The sequence below is a fragment of the Pristiophorus japonicus genome, chromosome 22 (genome assembly GCF_044704955.1).
Source record: "Pristiophorus japonicus isolate sPriJap1 chromosome 22, sPriJap1.hap1, whole genome shotgun sequence".
NCBI lineage: Eukaryota > Metazoa > Chordata > Chondrichthyes > Pristiophoridae > Pristiophorus > Pristiophorus japonicus.
Window position 1 is genome coordinate 24,662,235 of NC_091998.1, and position 24,210 is coordinate 24,686,444.

At 45.6% G+C, this 24,210-nt stretch overlaps 1 protein-coding gene across 2 annotated transcripts in view; it reads left to right on the top strand.

Moving 5' to 3' along the window:
• Nucleotides 1-24,210, top strand: part of LOC139234904 (progestin and adipoQ receptor family member 3-like) — a 44,352-nt gene extending 20,142 nt beyond the window's left edge. Inside the window, exons 3-7 of one of the 2 annotated variants that reach the window (XM_070865768.1) lie at nt 1,536-1,698; nt 3,653-3,808; nt 7,050-7,250; nt 17,573-17,663; nt 23,591-24,210. In XM_070865768.1, coding sequence (XP_070721869.1) covers nt 1,536-1,698; nt 3,653-3,808; nt 7,050-7,250; nt 17,573-17,663; nt 23,591-23,730 — 751 coding nt within the window. In that variant the 3' untranslated portion in view covers nt 23,731-24,210. The remainder of the gene's footprint in view (nt 1-1,535; nt 1,699-3,652; nt 3,809-7,049; nt 7,251-17,572; nt 17,664-23,590) is intronic. The other variant, XM_070865769.1, reaches the window with a different exon arrangement.

Below are 24,210 nucleotides of genomic sequence, written 5' to 3' on the forward strand. Positions count from 1 at the left end.
AGAGTCCAGAGAATTTTGGTAGATTATAACGAATGCATCTGCTATATCTTCCGCCATCTCTTTTAATACCCTGGGATGCATTTCATCAGGACCAGGGGACTTGTCTACCTTGAGATCCATTAGCCTGTCCAGCACTACCCCCCTAGTGATAGTGATTGTCTCAAGGTCCTCCCTTCCCACATTCCCGTGACCAGCAATTTTTGGCATAGTTTTTGTGTCTTCCACTGTGAAGACCGAAGCAAAATAATTGTTTAAGGTCTCAGCCATTTCCACATTTCCCATTATTAAATCCCCCTTCTCATCTTCTAAGGGACCAACATTTACTTTAGTCACTCTTTTCCGTTTTATATATCGGTAAGAGCTTTTACTATCTGTTTTTATGTTTTGCGCAAGTTTACTTTCGTAATCTATCTTTCCTTTCTTTATTGCTTTCTTAGTCATTCTTTGCTGTCGTTTAAAATTTTCCCAATCTTCTACTTGGGTGGGCGGGGGGGGAATGTGGAGGTGATGGTGTTCCCAGGCACCTGCTGCCCTTGTCCCTATCAGTGGTAGAGGTCGTGGGTTTGGGAGCTGCTGCCGAAGAAGCCTGCAGTGCATCCTGTAGGTTCTGCCCTCCACCCTTAACCCCCACCATTCATGTTTCTAGCCCTGGACTTTTGGAGCTCGGTCCAATGCTCAAATCTGTACCCCCTGCACAACACCAATGAGGTCCTGTATCGAGCACAGTTCTTATAAAAGGGAAGCATCCTATAGTAAATCAGATATTTATTGGTTATTACACTGCGATATGTGTGCACACTAGGTCCATGCAGCAGAGCAGGTCTCCAGTCATCATGGATAACCCTTGCCACTGGACCAAGACCTGGCTCTGTCAAGCCTGTGTGGTGGCTGGTGTGCAACAGCCACCACACGTTAAAAAATATCCACGCACAGGCATCTTCCACCCTTCAGGATGTAGTTCAGGACCTGGAATATTAGGTCCTTCATTGAAACACCTGTGAACTCATCCTTTTTTGTGTGGAAGCAAGTCATCCTCGTTTCGAGGGACTGCTTTTATGATGGGGTTAAAAATAGGGTTATTCGTTCCCTTCTGTCCACCAGTGATACAAAACCTCACCTGCAGCATGTGAGCCAGGCCACAGAATCTGACTAGCACATTCAGCTGAGCACAGTTACCATTATCAAGCTTGTTCCTGCCCAGGCCCAGATTCCACATAGGTGCAACAGGGAGTCACTGAGTATCAGCAAGAATGAGAACCCATGGTTCCTGACGTCTGGTTCCTGTGTTTTTACTGCAGTGTGACTCACGTTTGCTCATGTGCTGTGGCCACAAGGGAGTTATAATAATTTGTTTTCCCAGATGACATTTATTTGAGAATGCGGGTGATTTGAATATAAAGTATCTTTCGCGTCTACATCACACATCTATCTAATGTAAATCTTGTAGCGTTCAAATGTAAATCTTGTAGCGTTCTAATGTAACGAGCACGTATTTGACTTACGTTGTGTTTTCAATCTGCTTCTATTGAAAACAGCCTCTTTGTTCTGTCCAACGAGAGTGTGAATATATGGAGCCACTTGCTGGGCTTTTTCTTGTTCTTCCTCATGGGTCTCCATGATACTTGCTTCCTGCTGCCGTCATCGAACAGTACCCGGGATGACTACATTGTTTTCATTATTTTTGGCTTTTGTTTCCAGGTAAGCGTATGCATTAAAATGGTAAAAGCAAGGGGGCGGGTGGAGGGTGGAGGGTGGGGGGGGGGGAGTGGCAGAGAAATTGCATGTTAGCGCACCAATGCCGTGTTTGGACATAAGAAATAGGAGCAGGAGTAGGCCATTCGGTCCCTCGAGCCTGCTCCGCCATTCAATAAGTTCATGGCTGATCGGATCTTAGCCTCAACTCCACTTCCCTGCCCTCTCCCCAACACCATGTGTCCCATGGCGGGAAGTCAAATGAAAGAGAGAAAAAAAGAAAGACTTGCATTTATATAGCACCCGGCCTCCCAAAGCGCTTTGCAGCCAATGAAGTACTTTTGGAGTGCAGTCACTGTTGTAATGGGGCACTTCCCTGTTGCTGAATTCTTGTGCCTCCCTGAAGCTATTGTTCTGAATGTTGGGAGGTTTCAGTATTGGTCCTCATATAGTGCCAACGTACAACTTGGCATTTAGTGCCAGTGTACCAGCTGGAGTATTGTGTCCAATTCTGGGCACCACACTTTAGGGAGGATATCAAAGCCTTGGAAAGGATGCAGAGGAGAGTTACCAGAATGATACCAGGGGATGAGAAACTTCAGTTATGTGGCGAGACTGGAAGAGCTTGGAATATTCTCCTTAGAGCAGCGAAGGTTAAGAGGGGTATTCAAAATTATGAGCAGTTTTAATAGGGTAGATGGAGAAAAAAAATTCGACTGATGGGTGGGTGAGCAACCAAAGGACACAGATTTAAGATCGTTGGTAAAAGAACTCGAGGAGAATTTGTTTTTTACGCGGCAAGCTATTTCTGCAATGCGCTGCCTGAAAGGGTGGTGGAAACAGATTCACTAGTAACTTTCAAAAGGCAATTGAATATATGCTTGAAAAGATTTGGGGAAAGAGCAGGGGGAGTGAGGCTAATTTTATAGCTCTGTCACAGAGCCGGCACTAGCACGATGGACGGAATGGCCACCTCCTGTGCTGTAAGATTCTACGATAGTCCACATTGTGTCCAAATTCAGTATTGTATAGCAAGAGCTAGCTAGCTTTCAATAGGAAGAACCAAGTCCCAGTTAATATTAAATGATACTGCATGTGATGAGAAATACGTTTTATGTTTATGGGCAGCATATTACCAGCAGACCGCACTGTGTGTTGGGAGACTGCAGTCAAAAGGAGGGACAGAGAGAAAGCTTCATTCGGACTTTGCCAGAGATCACAGAGCAATATAGTTTGAATTTATACCCATTGTTTACATTTAATTATAATTGTAATGCTTGTCTAAAGTAGTAAATGTGTTCTGGGATATCAGTTACGTCCCATTTACTGGCACTGACGATATAACTAACTCGGGACGGGGGGGTCCACTCGAGCCACAATCGGTTAAATCAGCGTACAACTATTTTAAGTAGAATATTAAATCAAGCGGCCCCTTTTGACAAGGGCACTAGAACCCACAAATTTCCAAATAAAGCTTTAAAGGAAACTTAAATCAAATTAAAATTTGGTTGCCGGGGGGTGAATGATGCACTCCAGTCCCTCCGGCGCCCACCTCTCACGGAAGGCCGAGAGCGTACTGGTGGACACCGCGTGCTCCATCTCCAGGGACACCCTGGCTCAGATGTATCCGCGGAAGAGAGGCAGGCAGTCGTGCCGAGCGACCCCCTCGTCCACCCGCTGCCTGGAGCGATTAATGGCCACCTTGGCCATGCCCAGGAGCAGTGCGACGAGGACGCCCTCCGACCTGCCCGCTCCCCTCCGGACCAGGTGTACGTGGGGTACAAATCTTATCCCGCCAATCATCTGATTCCAATTTTGCTAAAAATTTGCTTCTAGGCCCGAATCATTAGATCTTGGAAACTGAACGAGCTGGTGACCATCCCTGATTGTCTATCGCAGGATATTGTGGGTTGAGCTTGACATCTAGTATTGTGTAACTGTTTGATGTTGTCATCCGCAGTTCTGCATGCTCTGTTCAGCGGGCTACCACCTCTTCTGCTGCCACCACTCGGAGAAAACCAGCCAGCAGTGGCTCGCCCTCGACTATGCTGGCGTCTCAGTAGGAATGCTGGGATGTTATGTTCCAGGAGTCTTTTATGCCTTTTACTGTGCTGAGGTGAGTAGCTTCTTTTTAAAAACAAAAGTAACTTTTGCTGAACTCAAAAAAGTATTCAACATAATTATTGAATTGTATGCACCTGTGAGTATGTTCACAGGTTGGTAGAGCTGTAGGCAAACCAGACTCCCCACCCACCCTTTTCTTCAACGTGTGTCTGTCCCACCTGTGACAGAGACTGTAATTCCCGTATTGGACTGAGAACTCACTTTTAGAGTGGAAGCAAGTCTGCCTCGATTTCGAGAGACTGCCTCTGATGATGATGATGATGATGATGATGGTAGAGCCGTTGCGTTGTGAGTGGCTTAGCCAGTCACGTGATGTTCACAAGACTCAATAAAACCCCAGCCAGTTGGGTTCAGGGGATCCACGATGAGGCAGGTGGTTGTGAGCCTGGTGGATGAACTGGTAATGTGTAGTGTGATTGTTAAACCTTTTACCAATAAACCAACTAGTTCTAAATAGCAATGTGTTCCTCTGAATTCTTAAGCAAAGAACGCATGAAGCAAATACATTACAATTATCATAAGCTTTCATTAAGTAAGTGGAATATATAGAAATTAGACCTTAGTGGGATTGATGGTTCACAGACCTCCCGCCACTGGGACCTTGATTCAAATCCAGTACGGTCTGGTGAGGTGAAATGTCTTCTCTATCTGATAAATGTTAAAGTCCTATGTAAAATTACTTTATACAATCTTCACTGGCATAAGCCCACAACAGGAACTACCCCTTAATTTAGGAAAAAGGAGACTTGTGTATATATAGAATGTCTCATCACTCCTCTCCGAAACGTCTCAAAGTGCATCGCACGAGTTGAATTATTGTGAGGTGCGTAGGCATGATGAACTTGGCGCAGGATTGGATCCAGCCCAAATGGTTGGGTGAGATTTTCAGCGAGTATTGGGTAAGACTTGAACATGAAATTAGCAAAAGGAATAAAGCAAGATTGAAAGAAAGACTCGAATTTATATAGCGACTTTCACGACTAACAGACATCTCAAAGCGATTTACAGCCAATGAAGATGTTTTGGAGGGTAGTCCCTGTTGTAATGTGGGAAACGCGGCAGCCAAGTTGCGCACAGCAAGCTCCCACAAACAGCAATGTGATAATGAGCAGATCATTTGTTTTTTTGTTGTGATCAAACCGGCAGCATTCTTGCTTCACACCACTTTGCACATACTTGTCCGCCACATGTACCCAGTTCAGAGTAGGGTATATCTGAGCTGTCCAATAGTGCTGAGGACAGTTACGGGCCTAAGTACCTCCAATTGTGCCTTTTGTGTTATTATTCGTGTTCGCTGATAGTTAAACCACTCACTAACCAATGTATGAAACAAATGAAAACTATTCAAAATCACCTGTTTTAAGAACAACTTACACTTGTATAATATTGCACATACAGGTTGAACCTCCCTTATCCAGAACTCCCTCATCCAGAACCACCCGTCGTCCAGAACCATTCCCGGCCACCGGATGGCGCGTGCGCAGAACTCCGACATGAACAAATTGAAGTCCTTCCTCGCTACCGACTCCCGCAATCGCTGGCCTGACCCCGCAATCCACTGCCACCCCCCCACTCCCAGCCACCCCCGATATCCCCTTGCTCAGTACCTGTACCATCCAATTTAATGTGACCATCCCTTGTCGGGAAAAATCCCTTATCCAGATCAGGCCAGGTCCCGAGGGTTCCGGATAAGAGAGGTTCAACGTGTAGTAGAATGTTTCAGAGTGCTGGTCGGGGGAGGTAGACATTGAGCAGGGTAACTGATCAAGGGTGGGCTGCTCACAGGGTGTATGCCTACTGGGAAAAATCTTCAGAACTCTGGAGAAAAAGCAAGACTTGCATTTATATAATGCCTTTCACTAGTACTTTTGAAATACTTTTTTGAAGTATAATGTAGGAAACACGGCAGCCAATTTGTGCACAGCAAACAGCAGTGCAATAAGGGGATAGGCTGGGTTAGCAACTAAACATCACGGTTCTTCATCAGACCCATGAGCAATGGTTGGAGGCCACCTTGTATAAAAATACATTTCAATTTTCTGCCAGGGTTCCATCCCATTTTGTGTTGTTTGAGTTTGCGTCATCTCTTTAACATCTAATGGTTTTTATGCTGATTGTCTTATAATCACTGCAAGCTAATCAAGAAAATGGGATTGATTCCTTGGAAATGTGCGATCTCGTTTAAATGTAGGGTTGGTTTCTAGGCAGTTATGTTATTTAGGTGTTCAGTAAACAACAGAAGCGTCAAACAAAACTCAAATCACTGGTGAATTCATGTAATACTGAGAGGACTGAAAGAAAGGCTTGGATTTATATAGCGACTTTCATGACCACCGGACTTCCCAAAGCGCTTTACAGCCAATGAAATATTTTTTTGAAGTGTAATGTAGGAAACGCGGCAGCCAATTTGTGCACAGCAAGCTCCCACACACAGCAATGTCATAATGACCAGATCATTTGTTTTTGTGCTGTTGATTGAGGGATAAATATTGACCAGGACACCGGGCATAACTCCCCTGCTCTTCTTCAAAATAGTGCCATGGGATCTTTTATGCCCACCCGACAAAGCACAAAAAATGTATTCCTCTGGAAAGCTGCTAACCTTTCTAACCAGAAAGTGTTCAGGCTGAATGCCGAAAGAACACCCAGCATCCGTTAAACTACTCGGTCCAAGTGCGTCGGGGCCTCAGTTTAACATCTCATCTGAGAGATGGCACCTCTGACAGCGCAGCACTCCCTCAGAGCCTAGATTTATGTGCTCAAGTCCTTGGACTGGGACTTGAACCCACAATCTTCTGACGTAGAGGTGAGAGTCCTACCCACTGACCCACATCTAAGACAGTATATTAAATGTAATTAAAGTAATTTAATTTGGCCCACATCATCCAACGAATCAAATCTAGATGATGATGTGTGCTTAAGCTGTGAAGTTATTGGTCAAAGTCCTGTCACAGATAACTACACAGGTCTGATTCAGTTTAGTAGTCACATTATTAAATGGTACAGGTATTGCCATTTGAAAGTGATATTGGCAGCGGGAGCACTTTTTAAAGTTATGTTTTGTTTTTCCAGTCTCTCATGAAGCGTTGATGCCTGATGGATATTCGTGATGTCAGACATAAGCAAAGCATAATTGAAAATGTGTCGTTGATAAATGGCATCAGCATTTAATAATGTGAAATAGCCCCTAGTATTAAGAGTGTAATTATGTGTTTTTTCTTTCCTTCTCAAAGCAGTATTGGAGACAAGTGTACCTTATAACCGTGCTGGCCATGATTTTTGTGATGTTCCTCACACAAATCCACCCGCAGTATGCCTCCCAGCATTGCCACAAGCTGCGCATTCTACTTTTCTGCTTTATCGCTGCCTATGGATTAATCCCCACAGTTCACTGGATATTTCAGAATGGAGGCATCGGGGAGCCAGTTGTTAAGGTAGGAAGGATTCTAGTACGGCTCCAGCTTGGGTGATTCTGTGGAAATCTTTACGATGCGATTACATACTGCGGTGTCATTTGCTTCTGATTACTGGGAAATGCCTAAAGGTGATGTAGGTTTATGCATTACCCAGCGCGGTATTGAGCCGGAGAGACCAGGAAGGTTCGAGTTTCAATCCTTGTGACCTGGGTTGGCTCAGCTCTCCGCTTGGCCACAATTAACATAAGAACAGAAGAAATAGGAACAGGAGTAGGTCATTCGGCCCCTCGAGCCTGCTCCGCCATTCAATAAGATCATGGCTGATCTGATCATTGACTCAGCTCCACTTCCCTGCCCGCTCCCCATAACCCCTTCTCCCCTTATCATTTAAGAAACTGTCTATTTCTGTCTTAAATTTATTCAATGTCCCAGCATCCACAGCTCTCTAAGGCAGCAAATTCCACAGATTTACAACCCTCTGAGGGAAGAAATTTCTCCTCATCTCAGTTTTAAATGGGCGGCCTCTTATTCTAAGATCATGCCCTCTAGTTCTAGTCTCCCCCATCAGTGGAAACATCCTCTCTGCATCCACCTTGTCGAGACCCCTCATAATCTTATATGTTTCGATAAGGTCACCTCTCATTCTTCTGAATTCCAATGAGTAGAGGCCCAACCCACTCAACCTTTCCTCATTACTCAACCCCCTCATCCTCGGAATCAACCTAGTGAACCTTCTCTGAACTGCCTCCAAAGCAAGTATATCCTTTCGTAAATATGGAAACCAAAACTGCACGCAGTATTCCAGGTGTGGCCTCACCAATACCCTGTATAGATGTAACAAGCACGTGCTGGAGAGAGAACAATGTGGCGACATTTTGGAATCTAGATTGCAGGGAGTTGTGGATATTGGGCAAGAACAGGCCGGAGCTTCCACATGGTCCCACCTCCTGTTTACACTCAGTCTCTGCCCTCCCAGGGTACCGAAAGCCTGGCAGCACCTTGCGACTGTACCCTGGTGCAAGTCACTGTTTTCAGGAGCAGGAGGAGTAAAATTACAAGGAGAAAGGAAAAATGACCTACCACAATATACTTGGAGACATTCTGAATGTATTTGTTAAACAGTGTAGGAAGCTAACTTAGAATGAATTATGGGCAATTGAGGGCGATTACCAGGTCATTATCGCAAGCCTCCAGTGGCTCCAAGAACAAAGTGATGCTCAAGGTTAGATTCCAGCCTGAAAATAACTCTCTGAATTACTATTAATCTTATCAATTTATATAAAGGTTTTGAAAGCGCACATTGCCCTGCAGATATCACAATCCACACTTCACTTTGCAAAGTGTCAAAAGCATTACAAATGAGCAACAAAGGCATGTTTTTTGTTTAATGGACCAGAAATGTACAAAACCTGGCATTCTGCAAACTTCTCTCTCCAAAACAGAAATTACACAGGATTACATCGGATATACAACATAGAAACGGGCCATTCGGCCCAACCAGTCCATGCCGGTGTTTATGCTTGAGCCTCCTCCCATCTTTCCTCATCTAAATCTATAAGCATAACCCTCTATTCCCTTCTCCCTCATATGCTTGTCTAGCCTCCCCTTAAACGCATCGATACTATTTGCCTCAACCACTTTCTGTGGTCGCGAGTTCCACATTCTCATCACTCTCTGGGTAAAGAAATTTCTTCTGAATTCCCTCTTGGATTTCTTCGTTATTTTCTTATATAGATGGCCTCTAGTTATGCTCTTCCCCACAAGTGGAAACATTCTCTCTGCATCCACTCTATCTAAACCTTTCAGAATTTTAAAGACTTCTATTAGGTCACCCCTCAGCCTTTTTTCAAGAGAAAAGAGACCCAGCCTGTTCATCCTTTCCTAATATGTATACCCGCACATTTCTGGTACCACCTTGTAAATCTTCTCCGCACCCTCTCCCGTGCCTCTATATCCTTTTTATAATATGACAAACAGACATGAAGCCCAGGATCTAGTTAGACCCCTTGGTGGCCTTGAGAGGATAGGCCAGGTTAGCAACTAAGCATCACGGTTCTTCAGACCCCATGAGCAATGGTTGGAGGCCACCTTGTATAAAAATACATTTCAATTTTCTGCCAGGGTTTCATTCCATTTTGTGTTGTTTTAGTTTGCGTCATGTCTTTAACATCTAATGGTTGTTTGCTGATTGTCTTATAATCACCAAGCTTATCAAGAAAAAATGAGATTGATTCTCTGGAAATGTTAGGTCTCGTATAAATATAGGATTGGTTCCTAGGCAGTTATGTTATTTAGGTATTCAGTAAACACCAGAAGCCTCAAACAAAACTCAAATCACTGGAGAAATCATGTCAATCCTAAGAGGACTGGTTTGAAGTCGCTCCAAGATACCTGTTGTCGAAGTAGCTTTAATCTTAATTTTATTGCTTATAGCGAGTCTTCCATAATCATATTAGTAAGGTTTTGTTCAGAGGTTGACTGTATGCACTCATGAATCTTACATTGTGGATTGAAGGAGGAGGTGTTAGATGTGTTAATGGTTATCCTTTGTTGCGTTTGGTTTGTTGTGCAATTTTGCTTTGGGGATATTGGATATCAAGAGCAACTGACTCCTGAATAAAACACCTGTGCTGTCCCTTTGTGTTCCTGCTTTTTAATCTATTTTCCTTTGAATGAATGTGTCAATAACATGCATAGGCAAGACAAGTATTCCAACAATGTTAGTACGGAAAACCTGCAACGAAGCAAAACTCCTGCAGGAGAATAAAATGGCATGTCGTTGCTTTATTTCTGTTCTGTTTTCCTTTCCCACTTCCTGTGCTGTTACTGAACTGTAATTCCTTGGATGCACAGTGTCATTCCAGATGTGTCCTGCCACAGACTCTTGCTGCCAGGCCTACTGCTTGTAGTGAGTGATTCCAACCCGTCCTCCAGGCAATAGTCCAGTATTGGTGGCCAAAGTAAGAGGGATCTCTTCTGGTCCAAGTAATGGGGGAGTAGGATTTATTTTTAATTCACAGTAGAGACTGAGCCCGTGTTAAAGGGCTGGGATTTGGAATCAATGGCACATCACCGTGATGGGCTATGTAGCTGTAACCAGCAAGATATTGGCTGGCTCTCGTAGATGAAGGTTTCTGTGAATGCCCAATGGTGATGTTTGGGTTCAAAGATCAAGTATAAATGAAGGATTTTATGGATCTAGTCAGGAGGACGCTTGCCCAAATAGAGTGCATAATTGGACAGGTCCTCATGATACCCACAGCAATGTAGTTGCACAGGTAAGTTACCAGAACCAATGAGTTACAGCTGTTGAGCCAGGCAGGGGAAGAATAAACATGGTGAAAATGATGAACTTCCTGTCTTCTAACTCTGACTGTGCTGACATACCGTACAAGTGACCATTTCACACAATTTGGATCAGATTTTTTTTTCAGAAGGTAAAAGGAATTAGTGGAATGAAATTAGTTGACTTTTGCATAAGCTCAGATCCTTAATTCAATCGTGAGTAATTTTTGTTGACACATATCCCTAAGTCAGAAAGTGTCTCATTTTGTAGAGATCACCCTTGAAAGATTGCGAGTTGTCTGCAGTTGGTGATAAGAATGTAAGACTCCATTCTTTAACACGTGCGATAGGTGGCCCAGTCGTTTACATCCCATCCCCTCAAAACTCCTGTGATGGTGGTCGGGGGCATTAGAATTGCCTCATAAGGGGATGTAGAGGAGAGGTTTTTGAGGACATGGAATTGACATCAATTGCTTTGAAGAAACTTAGGGTAGACTTTCGGCACATATCGCCCATTTAGCGCCCATATAAGCGCCGAGATGCAGGCTATTTATTGCCCATATTTCCTAAAAAGTGGAAACTAGCGCCCAGTTATAGCCCATTTATCGCTGGCCCAACTTTCGGCTCACATGAATGTGCTGCATCGCCCGGCCTATGACGTCGATCGTGTGCAAGGCTGCGAATAGTGCTGAAAATGGAAACTTGCGCCCGATTATCACCCACATTATCGCCAACCGCTACTCTCGGCATTTCTCTCACAATTCAAGGAATGATCGCTGACCGAAAAAGTCGCTGAAGAAAAGCTGCAATCACCTGACCTTAACTCGGCACTATGGACGCCATTTTCTAACTCGGAGGATCTGTACTGAAAGGCTGCTTCAAGTGCTTGTGAGGAGAATCAGTTTGTAAGTGATTTTAAGGCCTTTTTGACTCTTGCCAATCATCTAATCACATTTGTATCTGTTGAGGACAAATTAAGGGCATTTATAGTGATGGGGCCTGTAATTTCTCAAACTGTATTGATCATTAATCACATGCTGCAGAATAGAGATGGGAGAAGGTTTATTGAAGAGCATTATGTGCCTAATCAAAGAGGTAGCAGACTGCTGTGGAGGAGGAGACGTTACACCCAACGCATTTACAGAGATAAGCAATCATACCTGAACTAGTCCGATAACATGTGCATTAGCTGAGATATGCCAGCTAATTAAGGGAGATCTGCAGTCTACCAGCACCATCAGGACCGCACTGCTTGTTGAGGTTAAGGTTACTGCGGCACTTTCCTTCTATGTATTGGGCTCCTTTCAGGCCTCAGCTGGCGACATTTGCGGTATCTCTCAGCACACCACACATTGCTCCATTCGACAGGTGACACAAGCCCTTTATGCTCGCAGGATGGACTTTATAAACTTCCCTATGAGGAGGAAAAGACTGAGAGGGCTTTGGGGTTCTCGCGAATAGCAAACTTCCCCAAGGTGCAGGGAGCAATAGACTATATGCACATCGCCCTGCGAGCACCAGGGGTGTTTCGGAACTGAAAGGGATTCCACTCCCTGAATGTGCAGCTCGTTGTCGACCACAAGCAAATAATCATTGGAGTAAATGCAAATTTTCCAGGCAGCATTCATGATGCACACATCTTTTGTGAGAGCATTGTCTCTGACCTGTTTAACAGTCAGCCACAAGTCACGGTTGGATGCTGGGGGATAAAGGATATGGCCTTGCCAGCTGGCTCATGACCCCGCTGCATAAGCCCCAGACGGAAGCCGAGAAGCGCTACAATGAAAGCCATATAGCTACACGAAAAGACAATTGGAGTTTTTAAGCAGCGCTTCAGATGCCTGGACCATTCAGGAGGCAGCCTACAATACCACCCTGAGCAGGTTGCTGAGTTTATTGTGGTGTGCTGCATGTTGCATAACCTAGCTATGAGGAGAGGCCAACAGTTGCCAGATGGGACTGCCGGTCCACCTCAGGAGAGAGGGGAGGTGGAGGAGGAGGATGACGAGGAACTCTGGGAGGACAATCAGCCTGCCAATGAACCCATGCCCCCACGCACCCCTCACCACCCCGCAACACTGGAAAAGCCCATGGTAGTTACGCAGCAGCAAAACTCTTGAGTCAGCAGCTCATAAGAAACGTCTTCTGAGTCAGAAGGAAGTTCTTCCTCCTGTCTCGCATCTGTCCTGGTGCTTGGTGGGATGGCACCTTGGGGTGCAGTGCCGTCTCCCGACACTATCGCAAGCCACAAGGCATGGACATAGTCGGTCGTTTGCCCCATTGCCACAACTATCTGATCCATGCCCCTTTATTATTCGTACGGACATTGTGGCAATGTTTCGGGTCAACCCACCAAGCACCTGGAGGAGCTCTCGACCTATGTCAGCGCTCGCCCTTGGCAGTGAGACCATATCCTCGTTTGGATCTGTTCATCGCGGCGCGTGCCTACCTCGCCGATTCAACCTCCGTAGGGTCAGTGTGGGCACTGGATGCCTTGGAGTGGCCTGCTGCAAGCCGCTTGGCCCCACTACTTCATCCGTCGATGAAGACGTGGCTGCAGGTACAACAGATGACAGGTGCTCATCTTCCTCTTCCTCAGTTGTTTCCTCTTCACCTGCAATGGCCTCCCTTTGCACCTCGGGAGTCTGGGTAGCTGCAAAACATAATTGAGGTTATAGAAGAGAAGGGTAGACATGAGAATGCTTGCGCTGCGCTGGCATATGTACGAGGAGCAACACTACTGCAATAAATGAACGAGAGACGTTACATATGATTAAATCATATGGTTATATATCTATGGAATTCTCTGCCCCAGAGAGCTATGGAGGCTGGGTCATTTAATATACTTAAGGCAGAGATAGACAGATTTTTCAGCGATAAGGGAGTAAAGGGTTATGGGGAGCGGGTAGGGAAGTGGAGCTGAGTCCATGATCAGATCAGCCATGATCTTATTGAATGGCGGAGCAGGCTCGAGGGGCCAAATGGCCTACTCCTGCTCCTATTTCTTCTGTTCTTAGCCTGAGAGTAGTACAGAAGCTGCATGCATAACATGACATCATTCATTATATTATAATGAAATGCCATTAAGTTACTTTAAATTACCCACTGCTTTACACATTACTCACATGGCGGAACAATGGGATCTGTACCACCTCGGGTGGCAGAACGATTGTGGCTGCCCACTAGTGCTGCAGCATGTTCCTCCAAGTCAGTTAGCAGCTGCAGTTCAGCAGGGCCTCCTCCGGTGCTCCGCCCGATTCTTAGACATCTTCTTCTGCAAACGTGACAAGAGCATGGCATAAGCTAATTGACTTGCTACTATTACGGAAAGACAACAGATTCTAATGTTATATGCCAATATGGTTTGTATCCACAATGGATGCATGGTTATAACATCTACGTTCAGAGAAAATATTTAATAAGATCATGTTTAGGAACTAATACTTGACACCAAACATCTCGCGTAAAATCTCCAGGAAGGGCCCCATTCACGGGCCTTGCAATTTGGCGCCTGAGGGGAGGTACGCGGTTTATTTGAATTGATGGAGGTCCCCCGGGGGAGGGGGAGAATCAGGACCGCTGGTGAGCTTGGCAATGACAGGAGTGTAATGGGAGGGGGCACCGTGTCCCTGGGCTGTGCTCAGAGACCTCCGTGTGGCCGGAGCTAATGTCCCAGGGCAGACAGTGAGCCAGCGCAGCTCTCCTCCAGTCCAGGCTGGGTCACTGCGTGAGTGACAGCAGCCGGAGAGACTCACACAGTCTGGGTAAAGGTGACCGGACCCCTCAGTGCTCAGTCGTATACCATCCACCAACGTAACCCAAAAGGAGACAGTGCATAAATTAGACTGAAAGGGCGCAGATTCCGACACCAGTCCAAATCTTAGCAGGGAAGCTACGCAAGATTACCCAGCTTCATTACAATCCGGCAGACTTGCACTCTAATTAATTCAGTGGATCATTACAATTGAAAATCTCATAATTTAATACTTACTGTTGCCAAAGCAACCAGGCTGTTCCACCTCTTGCGGCACTAGTTTGACTCACGCCTATTGTGGGACACTGAGGAAACAATATCAGCGATCTCGCCCCACCGACTTTACACCTCATTTACGAGGGCCTCATTTCCTTCGTCGGAAAAGGCTTTCACTCTTCTCCCTGACAGCTCCTCCTGCTGCCCACTTGTTTCGCTGGACATTTTAGATAAACACCTCCAAGATTTAAGACTCAAGTTTAAAGAACAGAGACAATGCTCAAATTACAACTAACTCCGATCACTGCTTCTTTCTCACTCCCCTCTCTCTCTCGCTCTCTTTGACTCTTCTGAGCACGTGCAGATGACCCCTGAACTCCTGACTCGCAGGGAAACTTCTTTGCTTAAAAAAAACATGCGCATGCGGAGAACGGCCGTTGCTATGGACACCAGCCTTGCACGACTGAATACATCGCTAAGACTATCGCCCAAAATAAAAAGCTGAAACTAGTGTTTTTTAAAATGGGCGATATTCCAGCAATCCTAAAAAATAAATAAACATTTGTGATAGCGATCATAGTGGAAAGTCTAGCCCTTAATGTCCACCCAAGCAAAAGGTGAGTCCAGTTGATTGTGGGATAACTGATAGGAAAATCTGTGCAAACAGAAGACCCCTGGCAGCTTTGGAACCTAGCCATTATCCAGGACATATTTGAAAGAACTGCTGTCCAATCCCTCTGCTTGGGAAGTTGCTCCCACCTTGCTTGCATTGGAGGCAGTTTCGAGAAGGTTCACGAGGTTGATTCCTGAGATGAAGGGCTTGTCTTATGAAGAAAGGTTGAGCAGGTTGGACCGATACGCATTGGAGTTTAAAAGAATGAGAGATGATCTTATTGAAACGTACAAGATTCTAAGGGGGCTTCACCAGGCAGACACAGAGAGGAAGTTTCCCCTCGTGGGGGAATCTAGAACTAGGAGGCATAGTTTCAGAATGCGGGGTCGCCCATTTAAAACGTAGATGAGGAGGAATTTCTTCTGAGAGAGTTGTGAATCTTTGGAATTCTCTACCCCAGAGAGCTGTGGAGGCAGGGCCATTGAATATATTTAAGATAGAGGTAGACAGATTTTTGAATGATAAGGGACTCGAGGGTTATGGAGAGCGGGCAGGGAAGTGGAGTTGAGGCCAAGATCAGATCAGCCACGATCTTATTGAATGGCAGAGTAGGCCCGAGGGGCCAAATGGCCTACTCCTGCTCCTATTTCTTATGTTTATGTTCTTCATCTAACCTCATCTGCATAGCCTTCTATTCCTTTCTCCCTCGTGTTTAACTTTTCTTTTCCTGTTCTGTGTAGAGCCAGTGATTAAGAATGTATTCCTTGGCCCATATGTCATAGCATGTAAAGCTGTTGGAAATGTTGCCCTGTCTATCTCCCATTTCAACCAAGCATTGATGCTGAGAAACCTGAATCTGCTTGGTGCTGAAAGAGGAATGCGTCCCTGAATTATTGAGGTGAAGCTTCAGCCCAGTACTTTGCAATAAGTATTTATAATGCTGCAGGGAGCTGTGCAAAGTAGTAAAATGTACAGAAGGACATGTGCGTATACAAAATGTGAAACTCTGAGACTCCCTGGTGAATTCCACACTCCAAGTTCCCAATATCAGTTGCCAGAGATTCAATCGATGGGTAAACAAATTCAGTGACAGTGGATACATGTGCTTCACGTTCTGATGCACCGGGAATGATGCCAACTCCTACTACAATGAAGACTGTGGTTCGTAATAAGTCATCCACATTCAATGCAACAAGAATGGCCCAAAGCCCATCCTAACTAGGGCGCTTTTTGAGAAGATTCATTCAAACCAATCAAGCTTCTTTTGAGTGGTCAATAACAATATCAAAGGAGGGTGGAGTTTAGCAATCGAGCAGTGGAATATTTTGAGGAACCAATGAAGCCTCATCATGAGTGTGCATCCAGATACATGAAGGTGCTATACTCATTGAGCGACCAACCCCTTGAGCCTAATAACCAATATTTTACAATCAAGATTGGTCAGTACAAAATTATTCCATCTTGTGGATGGAGAAAATGGAGCATTGCAGCACACGTTTGAGAATGTCAATATCCTGTGTGGTTTATTTTACAGAATTTGATATCTTTCAAAGCAATTACAGAATAATGTTTATGCTAAGAATTACTGATGAAATAGCTAGTTACAGGGTCACACAGTTGAAAATTTGAATCCTTGTTAATGCGGGGCTCGCATGTTGTGATTCACCTGTTGCGGTGGCTACAGGTATTTTGGAGTGGGTGCCTGGGGTAGTTTGTGCCTCACAGCGGGGAAACACTGCTTCCACATGGCATTTTGTGTGTCTCAATCCTTTTTACACCAGGAACATAAGGGGGAGGTGGTGTTCAGCACCCCCCAATGTGACCCATTCTACCCTACGTAAACTAGAGGTGATCCAAAACCCGGCTGCCCATGTCCTAACTCCCAAATCCCGTTCACCCATCACCCCTGTGCTCGTTGACCTACATTGGCTCCCGATTAAGCATAGCCTCGATTGCAAAATTCCCCTCCCTATCTCTGTAATCTCTTCCAGCCCCACAACACCCCGAGATGTCTACGCTCCTCTAATTCTGCCCTCCTGAGCATCCCTGATTATAATCGCTCAACCGTTGGTGGCCGTGCCTTCTGTTGCCTGGGCCCTAAGCTCTGGAACTCTCTGCCTAAACTTCTCCGCCTCTCTACCTCTCTTTCCTCCTTCAAGACGCTCCTTAAAACCTACCTCTTAGCTGCACTAATTTCTACTTATGCGGCTCGGTGTCAAATTCTTATCGCATAATACTCCTGTGAAGCGCCGTGGGATGTTTCACTGCGTTAATTAAATACAAGTTGTTGTTGTTTACTCACTGTTCTGGAATGCATGTGTATTGGGCACTAATTAATTACACTACAAATGTGCTAGAACCTGACCACTCTGGGTTAAAACCTCGATATTTACACGCGGTATATTGTTGAATTTGTCTCTTCATCCTGAATCTTTCCACATTTTCTGAAACGTCTGCTTCCTTTTCTCCTAGGTGTTTGCGCCCAGAGTAGGTGTTATGTATCTACTAGCAAGTTTGGCATTTCTGTTTTATTACAGTAAAGTACCTGAAAGATACTTTCCTGGTAAGTAAGTCTCTCTCTCTCTCCATTTTGGTATTTTTAATCTGTATATAAAAGAATAATACTTCTTTCGTATGGTAGTAGCAAATTTAACGTCAATATCCAAGTTTGATATCCAGGACAAAGCTTCCGGTGTAATAGCGTGGATATCTTGTAGGCTGCCTATGAATTCCCTCCGAGGGCAGTGCTCAATGATGTGTCCCAGGGTCTGATTAGGAGCTCCACACTCGCATGATGGAGATGCTTTAATCTTCCCCCTATGGAGAAGATGGCAGCATCGACCATGACTGGTTCTGAGGCGGTTGATGGTTGTCCACTGTTTGCGAGGAAGGTTTGATCCTTCAGGTTGTACTGTGGGGTCCTCGATAAGGAATCCATTCCGTATGTCGCAGTTCTTCCTAGCATTTCGCCATCGGTCATCGAGGCTGAGGGGAGATTGCTGAAAGGCTTCGGCGACAGTCCAAATAAAGAATATACTTTGCCTCTCGTATCCGCTGTAAACTTCTGTCTTTCTGACAATCGGCATTAGAATGAGAAATAATTAAGGCCAATTCAACTTCTTGCTTCAGAGGTAATGCCGCTGACATACTGGGGTAAACTCTCATCTTAAGCTCTTCCGGCGTAGAGCTTTGCACACTGGGTGTGCATCCCATGATGTCCTGGCACACAAGAGTACTGATGATTAGAATCTACCCCCCACCCCTTCCCCCTCCCCAGCCGCCTTGTTGGTACCTATCATGATACTGTTTCTAGACAAGGATAAACGAGCAGTGTGGTTGTTTGCTGCACATTCAACGCTATTCTTGAATGGGGGGAAAGTAGAACTGCGCGTATACACATTCCCACAGCTCTGCTTCCTGGCCTCCAAATACAGGTGTTGAAATCAGAAACGGCATGACCGGGAACTGCTGTACCCTGAGCAGGTAAACAGCTGGCTTTCCTGGGCTCAGGAAGCTGTGGATCGCTGTCTGGGCCCAAAGCCCTCAAATTTCCTTCCTCAACCTCCCTGCCTCTCCACCTCTCTTTTCTCCTTCAAGGCGCTCCTTACAACCGACCTCTTTGACCAAGCTTTGGGTCACCTGCCCTAATAACCTCCTTGTGTGGCTCGGTGTCAGATTTTGATTGACACTCCTCTAAAGTGCCTTGGGACGTTTTACTACGTTAAGGGCGCTATATAAATGCAAGTTGTTGTTGGTTTATGACTCCCCTCCTTGCGTGCAACGGAGGTGCTCTGGGACATTTGCCATTGGTGGTGTTACGGGGTTCATCTCGATGTATAGAAGGCCTGAACTGGCAGGCCTTTGTGAAATTAAAATCTAACTTCCTTTTTCAAGAAAGTAAAGGATACTTTTTAATGAAGTTACATATTTTTGAAAATAGGATAGGGGAGCCCTCTGAATAAGGACATAAGAACATAAGAAATAGGAGCAGGAGTCGGCCACTTGGCCCCCCGAGCCTGCTCCGCCATTCAATAAGATCGTGGCTGATCTGATCTTGACCTTAACTCCACTTCCCTGTCCGCTCCCCATAACCTTTGACTCCCTTATCATTCAAAAATCTGTATCTCCATGTTAAAACTGTTCAATGACACAGTCTCCACAGATCTCTGGGGTAGAGAATTCCAAAGATTCACGACCCTTGCCGAATCCCCCAACATCCTGGGGGTCACCGTTGACCAGAAATTTAACTGGACCAGCCACATAAATACTGTGGCTACAGGAGCAGGTCAGAGGCTGGGTATTCTGCAGCGAGTGTCTCACCCTCCTGACTCCCCAAAGCCTTTCCGCCATCGACAAGGCAAAAGTCAAGAGTGTGATGGAATACTCTCCACTTGCCTGGATGAGTGCAGCTCCAATAACACTCAAGAAACTCGACACTATCCAGGACAAAGCAGCCCGCTTGATTGGCAGCCCATCCACCACCTTAAACATTCACTCCCTCCACCACCGGCGCACCGTGGCTGCAGTGTGTACCATCCACAGGATGCACTGCAGCAACTCGCCAAGGCTTCTTCGGCAGCACCTCCCAAACCCGCGACCTGCATCACCGAGAAGGACAAGGGCAGCAGACGCATGGGAACACCATCACTTTCCACTTCCCCTCCAAGTCACACACCATCCTGTTTTGGAAATATATCGCCGTTTCTTCATCGTCGTTGGGTGAAAATCCTGGAACTCCCTCCCTAACAGCACTGTGGGAGCATGTTCACCACACGGACTGCAGCGGTTCAAGAAGGTGGCTCACCACCACCTTCTCAAGGGGCAATTAGGGATGGGCAATAAATGCCGGCCTTGCCAGCGACACCCACATCCCGTGAACGAAAATAAAAGAAATTCCTCCTCATCTCCGTTTTAAATGGGCGACTCTTTATTCTGAGACTATGTCCCCTAGTTCTAGATTCCCCCATGAGGGGAAACATCCTCTCTGTGTCTACCCACTCAGAATCTTGCATGTTTCAATAAGATCACCTCTCATTCTCCTAAACTCCAATGAATATAGGCCCAACCTACTTCCTCAGCCTCACCCCCAGGCATTCCTTCTCTGTGCTTTCAACTGGTTTTACTTTGTTTCTTACTCTGTAATAACTGGATCCATGCAAACTTAGAAAGTGATTGAAATCCTGGGTATAGAATCCCTGTGTGAACTGGGACAGCCTCTGATGCACAATAGTGTTACGTTACATTGTCTGTCTTTACTTGCAGCCATCCCTTGCTCTTTCATGATCAAGTGGCGAGGTTTCCCATATACACCATCGAACCTAATGTAGCTCAGCTTCACTTTATGATAAGACAGTCTGAATTCCTGGAAGGAACCCACAATCTCTCCCTTGTTATAGCTGCCTTTGCCCCAGGGTATAATCTTGCTGTGCTGTCCACAGGGAATGGAGTGTTTTGCAGTGACTATTTTGTTTAGTATTTTTCCACCACTGGGCAGGCGGACTATGCCAGGTACGTCAAGGGACGAAGTGCCCTGTGGTAAGGCTCACCAAAGAAATGACCGTCAACTTACTCTGCCACAAACTAATTTATCGCTCGAAGTTATCGTCAGTGTGCCCAGGGCAGGCAAGTGAGAGTCGGTGTCAGATTGAGACTATCTTGGAGAATGCTATTTCTACATGGTATTATGATTCCACGTAATTATTTACATACTGCACAGCAACCTCGGGCAATTCCTTTGAGGAGTAAACTGCAGAGTGTCTTTCCTCCTTGGTGGAACTTGTGCACAAATTGGCTGCCACATTTTCTACATTACAATGATGATGAAACCATATTGGCTGTAAAGCACTTTAGCACATTATGAGGTCGTGATAGGTGCTACATAAATGCAAGTTATTTTTCTCTTTTCTTTCTCTTCTTTCTATCTTCTCTCCCGCCCCCCCCGCTCTTCCGCCCGCCTCTCTCCTGTCGCACCCCGCTCTCCTCCCCCTCGCGCCCTCCCTCTCACCCCACACTCTCCCTCCCTCGCGCCCCCTCGCTCCCTCCCTCTCGCCCACTCTTTGCCAGCCTGGTCAGCGACACCCGCATCATGAAATGTTTTGTTTTTAATTGGGTTTTTTACTGCAGCTTTTTGAAGCTGGATGCTTTACAAGAGTAAACTTTTAATATTTTATATACTGACTCTCCAGAATTATGCCCATTTCGGAATTAGAGATATGCTTCCCATCCCTAGGTGTCGGGACAACAAAGGTTGTGTATTTAGAATTTGAACTAATCTTTCAGTGTGTGGTTTATTGGTTCACTTTTTACTGTGGAAGTGAATTCTCAGATTCTGTCAAAAGCAAAGAGGTATAAAGTTTGTACAAGCCAATGGCTAAGCCACAGTATGAGGAGGAAGTGCAGTTTTGAGCACTCCATTATAAAAGCGACATTAAACCATGTTATGTGTATGGTGTGGATTCACCACGATATCAGGCATGGAAAACTTTGCTTATGAGGAGAGACTGAGATTCTGGGACTATGGCCCTGGAGCAGAGAAACCTGAGAGCAGATTAATAGGTTTTTTAAAACATGATTAAGCATTTCAATGGGGTGAATAAGGAATGGCTTCCTCTCCTTTGGGAATCCGTAATGAGGGGCCAGCAATCCTTGGAGGAGGAAGGCTTGCAGTGTTGTCTGTACATAGAGAGACGATGAGGGAATAGTTGCAGCAGAGACAATTGTGTTTTTGAAGGGAAAAGTGGTTAGATATTTGAAGCCGAGAAAAATACAGGATGGTGGCTAGAGTAAGAAAACGGAGATGAGCAAAGAGCTGGCACAGACACTGAGCCTGACTGCCACCTCCTGTGCTGTAAATGTCCTTGGTCCTACTGGTCTGGTGATTGGATCAAGAGTTAGACGTTTGAATTTTCGGCTTGGTAAGCATTCAGTAATCTGTTCTCAGTTGTTCCTAACGGGGCTAGTGGGTGGAATGCCTCGACAGCACCAGAGCAGGCCAGCTCAGGGAGGAGAACTTCAACCAGGGGAACACCACACGTGACTGCCCTCGCTCGCTCAGTCTTAGCACCAGGGTAAATTGTGCAGTGCGACAAAGGAGACACACAGTGGCTGTATATGATCATACAGAGACTCACAAACCATGGACTAGTCGAGTAGGATAGTGAGAATTTGTACTGATCGTACACACATCTTTTCATCAGAGATTCAAAGTATTCTTGCAAAGCAGAATGTGCAGGACAAACTAGTACCTGTATGTTTAATGTAAAATGCAGTTTAGAGTTCAATTATTGGCACGTAATGAATTAATCAACCTCGGGTAAGTCAGCAGTGGAGACGCTATAATTGACTTGGCATAGGGAGGGGAGCAATACCAGGAAGCGACACTTGTGCTCGGTTCACACAAGAAGACTGGGCCCCTGAACTCGGGACAAGAGATCTGCTACCCCTCCTGAAGCTGTACCCCAACAACTGATAACTGCCTTCAGGGAAGATGGGGTAAAGGCAGAAAACTGGCACCGTTTCCTAGCGACATTTTGTCGAAACATGACCAGTGCTCTGTTTAACCGCGAGCTATTTAAGTGTAGACATCACAACATCAGCGGCAGGTCGGGGCCATAAAAACTAAAAAAACAGATTATCTGGTCATCATCTGTTTGTGGCTGCCGTGTTTCCTACATTACGATGGTGATGTAATAGCGTGGAGGCCCCGACCTGCGAGGGAGCATCGGCAGCGGGTCAGGGCCATGGGTGGGGTGGGGTGGGGGGGCGAGTAGCAGCCATGGGCAGCATGGAGGCCACTTCAAGGTACAGCGCGGTCTGGTGCAGGACGGCTGTGAAAAGTGACGTTATCAAAGTCCAGGTCGGTGATTGGAGCGTGAGCAGATACAGCAGGGGCGGCGAGGTCGGGGCGAAGGAGCGGCGAGAGACTGTAGAGGAATGTGATCGGGGCCCAGGGGAGGCGTGAGTTTGGGGCCCAGGGGCAGCACGGGCCAGCCCACACTGCGATACGTGTGCGCACTAGGTCCGTGCAGCAGAGCAAGTCTCTAGTTGTTTTGGGTAATCCTTGCCACTGAACCAAGACCTAGTTCTGTCAAGCCCGTGGTGGCTGGTGTGCAACGGCCACCATACGTTAAAAAAATCCACGCACAGGCATCTTCCACCCTTCAGGATGTAGTTCGGGTCCTTCATTGAAACACCTGTGAACTCGGCCTTTTTTTGGCGTGGAAGCAAGTCATCCTCGTTTCAAGGGACCGCCTATGATGATGAGACATCACAACATACATGATGAGAAATGTCGTAGCATTTAGTAACGTTTCACTATTTATAATGGTATTCTCTAACGTTACAGTCGGGTGTATTCATGTTTGGAACTAAAGGGAAGAGTGCAGCGTTGCGTGTTTGGGGTTAGAACAGAATGTGCATTGTGGAGAGGGTTAGTGATTCCTTCCATTTTGTTTTGCTACTTGCATTCTAATAAGAGTTCTTGTTTTCTAGGTGGATACTTGAATTACTTTGGCTGTAGTCACCAATGGTGGCATTTCTTGGTAGTTTTAATGTTCTATTGGTGGCATCAGACTGCTGTTCACATAATGCATTATAGACATGAGCAGCCATGTCTAAAAATAACAAAGTAAACTCCGTTTTCCAGCATTTCTGCAACAAGACTGCTTTCCAATTAAGAACAAAAAAAAACCAATCCTACTAATTCTTCAGTTCTACGAATCTTCTAACCAACTGCATGATTGCCTTCTAATTTACTTAAAACTGAATGTGTCTGGATCATGTGCTGTAAGTTTGAAGATTGTACTGTGGTACATACTGGTACTGTGACACCTACTCAGCGGTTTCTCAGACTTCTTGTTGCATGAAGAAGCCTTTCTAATGAGCCAAATTGTTGGCTGCCCACTTTTCTAACGCTTGGATTGTGCCAGTAACTACTCGGTATCACAAACTCAAGGTGCAGTAAAGGCAGCTACAATTAAATGCCTTTTAATAGAGCGTCGCTGCATGTATTTGTAAAGTACAAACTGTATTTATTGAACTGTCTTTTTTGGGTGCATTATAATGCCTGCGTTGTTCATTGTTCTACATTTTTTTTGTAGAAATGATTTAAT